We start from the raw sequence: 3,121 nt of genomic DNA, 5'->3' as shown, positions 1-3,121 counted from the left end.
TAAATACATGCTGACTTAAAGACAAGAGCCAAAAAATTTCCCTATTTAACCAATCTTTAGATTTAGATTTCTAGATGAACAGCCAGCATAATGCTTTTAAACAATGCAGCAACCAGCCAATGACCTTGGACACACTCCAGGCAGGGCTAACACAATGTCTGAGGATATGACTGTAAAGAGAATGTCGTCCTAAATGAACTGAAAATGATGCTAGTTGGAACGAAGAGGCATCCAGCAGAGCCACAAAAAATGACGGAGGCGGCAAATAGCTTGTCTCTCAGACCACAGGGTGTACAGTTTTAACCTTTATAAACTGAAAACAAGTCTGCCTCCTGTTAAGAGTTTAAATAACTGCACACATTGCTGCTGTCCTGTCAAATTAAAGAACACATTAGACAACTCACAGTTTAAATCATTTTTTAAAAAACAACCTCTCAAATTTATCAAACTTGTATGAATAACATGGTACAGTATTACCTTGAAAAAAACCCCCAACACTCTAAGATTACTTGCTAAGCTGTTTTTACAAGGGGAAGCTTTGCAGACAGCTCAATATTTAGGGAGCTTATTGAGCATGTAACAGAGATCACAGGATTTGTGTTATCCCTGCAAGACAGAGCCCCTAAGAGAGTTTTTCTAATTCAGGGATCAGCTTTTTCAGTGATGCCAGTACAATGTTCGAATGACTAGATTGCTGTTAGTGGTCTTTAATTCAATGTTACTGTTTAGAATACACTTTCAGCACTAATAATAAAAATAAACATTTCAACAGGCTTCTCTCTTCAGAGGTAACATTCTTTGTAAAGGCTTGCTCAAGAGTCCAGGTTTCCCATCCATTATGAACAAAGGCCCCATTCCCATTAAGAAACAGTTATGGGATAAGCCAACCCTTACTCAGCTTGCTGCACAGGCCACAATATACTAATGTCCTTATACATAATGCCAAAATTCACCCAGAGAATCTCTGGTCTTAATAGAGCCCCTAGAGGCTACTTTGGCTGGAAAGCCCTGGGTGATGGTTATTAATGAAGCTCATTATGAAGCCTGGGGTCAGTTATAACCCTAACCTTAAATAGCAGACAGCTGATTACACTGCCTACTACCTCAGCCACTGTAATGATCCCTCTTTCAGGATGTAAGCGGCAAGTCAGACGTCTCCAGTCCTTGGTCTGTTACTCAAGATGGGGAACGCTGCCCTGCCAGCACCATGTTCGTGCCTCACTAAAGCTGATTGTTAGTGATGGCCATGCTTGGGTGAGTCCACTCAAATCACTTTATTAACCTTAAGAGAAATCACCTTTTAAAAAGACACAATTACAATAAATGATTTATTGATTGTTTTAGGGGCTTTCCCCCTCAAAAGAACAAGTTAAAAAATTTCCCTTGCTTTTTTGACCTGTGTATGTACCTTTTCCTTTCAGATGCCTCCTTGTATACCCTAATTTCCTGGGCAAATACACAGTGGTGCTGAAAAAAGGTGCAGAGAAACAACATCTGTGTTTCTGGGCTTAGAACCTTTCCCAACCCAGGGTAGCTCCCCGGAGAGTTGTACTGAGGTTGCATTTCCTTCAGAAGAACAAAGATTTTTCATCCTCCATGCCTGTGATTCACAGGAAGGCTCCTCCTTAGCTGGGCTTCAATTTCTAGGTGCTAAGAGAGGATGGGGAAAAAAAAAGCCACCCAACACAACAGAACACACTCACTGTTGTCAGCAGCATGACAACTCATCCTATATCTTCTGTGTTAACTTTAACTGCCTTCTTGCCAAGCTGAATACAATCATAAAATATCTTCGGGCCCTCAGTCTGGAGCCCTTCCCAAGCCAAGGGCTGGGGACAAAGATGTAGAGGGCTTTTGTGAATGAGACCCAACACAAGTCATCTGTCTTCCAGTCTGGGCCAGGTGGCAGGATACTTTTATAATGGAGGAAAAGAAGATGATACAGAGATTTTTGTTATAAGGCTTAGTAAGCCCAATCAAGATTTAAAGGCAGAAAGAAAACGGCTTGTTTCTTTTTCTTTTGGGGGTGGGGGGTTGAGGAGGCAGTCAGAAGGGCCTAGAAAGGAGAGAGAATTCATCCACTGAAGTTCAAGGGGCTGCTCCAAACAAGTAGGCAGAATACAAAGGCAGGTATTAAGAGGAACACAAATGAGGCAGGGACAGGGGTAGGTGGGCCAGGATACACCAGTCATTCAGGGACTTCTTGAACAAGTCTATCACCTCTCTCTACTACAGACTGAACAAAGGTTGTGCTTTAAATAGAATAAGAACGTCATCAGAAGAAAAGCGGCTTTTGAAACATGCCCTTGTACTTTCCTTCCAGGAGATGCCCCTTTAAGTCTGAGGTGAGGAGCTAGATGTACTCACTTACACAGTAAGCAAGCCAGAGAGTGGATGCCCATCTGGACACATGGGATGGGAGGGCCTGCTCCAGCAGCCAGCCTCTGTAGGAAGAGGCTGTTTATTTCTTCTGGAAGAAGCCTGTAATGGACACCTGTCTGTTGGCTTTGCCAGGGGCAGCTGCCCCCTTCTTGAGGCCCTTTCGTTCCTCCTTGGGATCTTTCTTCACAGCCACTGAGGGGGGTCTCTGTAAGGACGTCGTCTTCACTTTAAACTCCTCTTCACTGTCTGTGCAGGATTCACTTTCATAAGTCTTTTCTGTCACTGTTGTTGGAAAAAGAATGAAAAAAAAGCATCACAAATGGGCAGAGTCCAATGGGACTGGGATAATCTAAATGCTCTTGAAATTCCCTCTTCCAGTTCTAAATCTTGTCAGTCAGCAGTCAATAAATATTTATTAAGTACCTACTACCTTACAGGCACTATAGACTTAGGATACAATGAAAGGCCAAAGAGTCCCTCCTCTCAGGGAGCTCACAGACTAATGGGGAAGACAACATGCAAACGACAACATATAAACAAGTTATAGGTACTAAGTGGGAAGCAGAAGCATCAGTGGGGCTGGAATAGTTTCTTAAGTTGTGGGGAAAAGAGAAAGACAGAGAGAGGGAGAGGGGGAAGAGAGAGAGAGGGAGAGAGAGACTGAAAGAGAGGGGGAGAGGGGGAGGGAGTGAGGGAGTGAGGGAGAGAGACAGAGAGAGAGAGAGACAGAGAGATATGG

The 3,121-nt window shown here is 43.3% G+C and overlaps 1 protein-coding gene across 2 annotated transcripts in view; it reads right to left on the bottom strand.

Moving 5' to 3' along the window:
• Positions 1-1,273: 1,273 nt before the first annotated feature.
• POLD3 (DNA polymerase delta 3, accessory subunit) overlaps positions 1,274-3,121 on the bottom strand; it is a 69,738-nt gene continuing 67,890 nt past the window's right edge. For both annotated transcript variants that reach the window (XM_044668140.1, XM_044668142.1), the window contains exon 12: positions 1,274-2,664. In XM_044668140.1, the coding sequence (XP_044524075.1) occupies positions 2,462-2,664 (203 nt within the window). In that variant the 3' untranslated portion in view covers positions 1,274-2,461. The remainder of the gene's footprint in view (positions 2,665-3,121) is intronic.

The sequence above is a fragment of the Gracilinanus agilis genome, chromosome 3, assembly GCF_016433145.1.
Source record: "Gracilinanus agilis isolate LMUSP501 chromosome 3, AgileGrace, whole genome shotgun sequence".
In the NCBI taxonomy this organism is placed as follows: domain Eukaryota; kingdom Metazoa; phylum Chordata; class Mammalia; order Didelphimorphia; family Didelphidae; genus Gracilinanus; species Gracilinanus agilis.
This window is presented reverse-complemented; position numbering and strand designations above follow the sequence as displayed.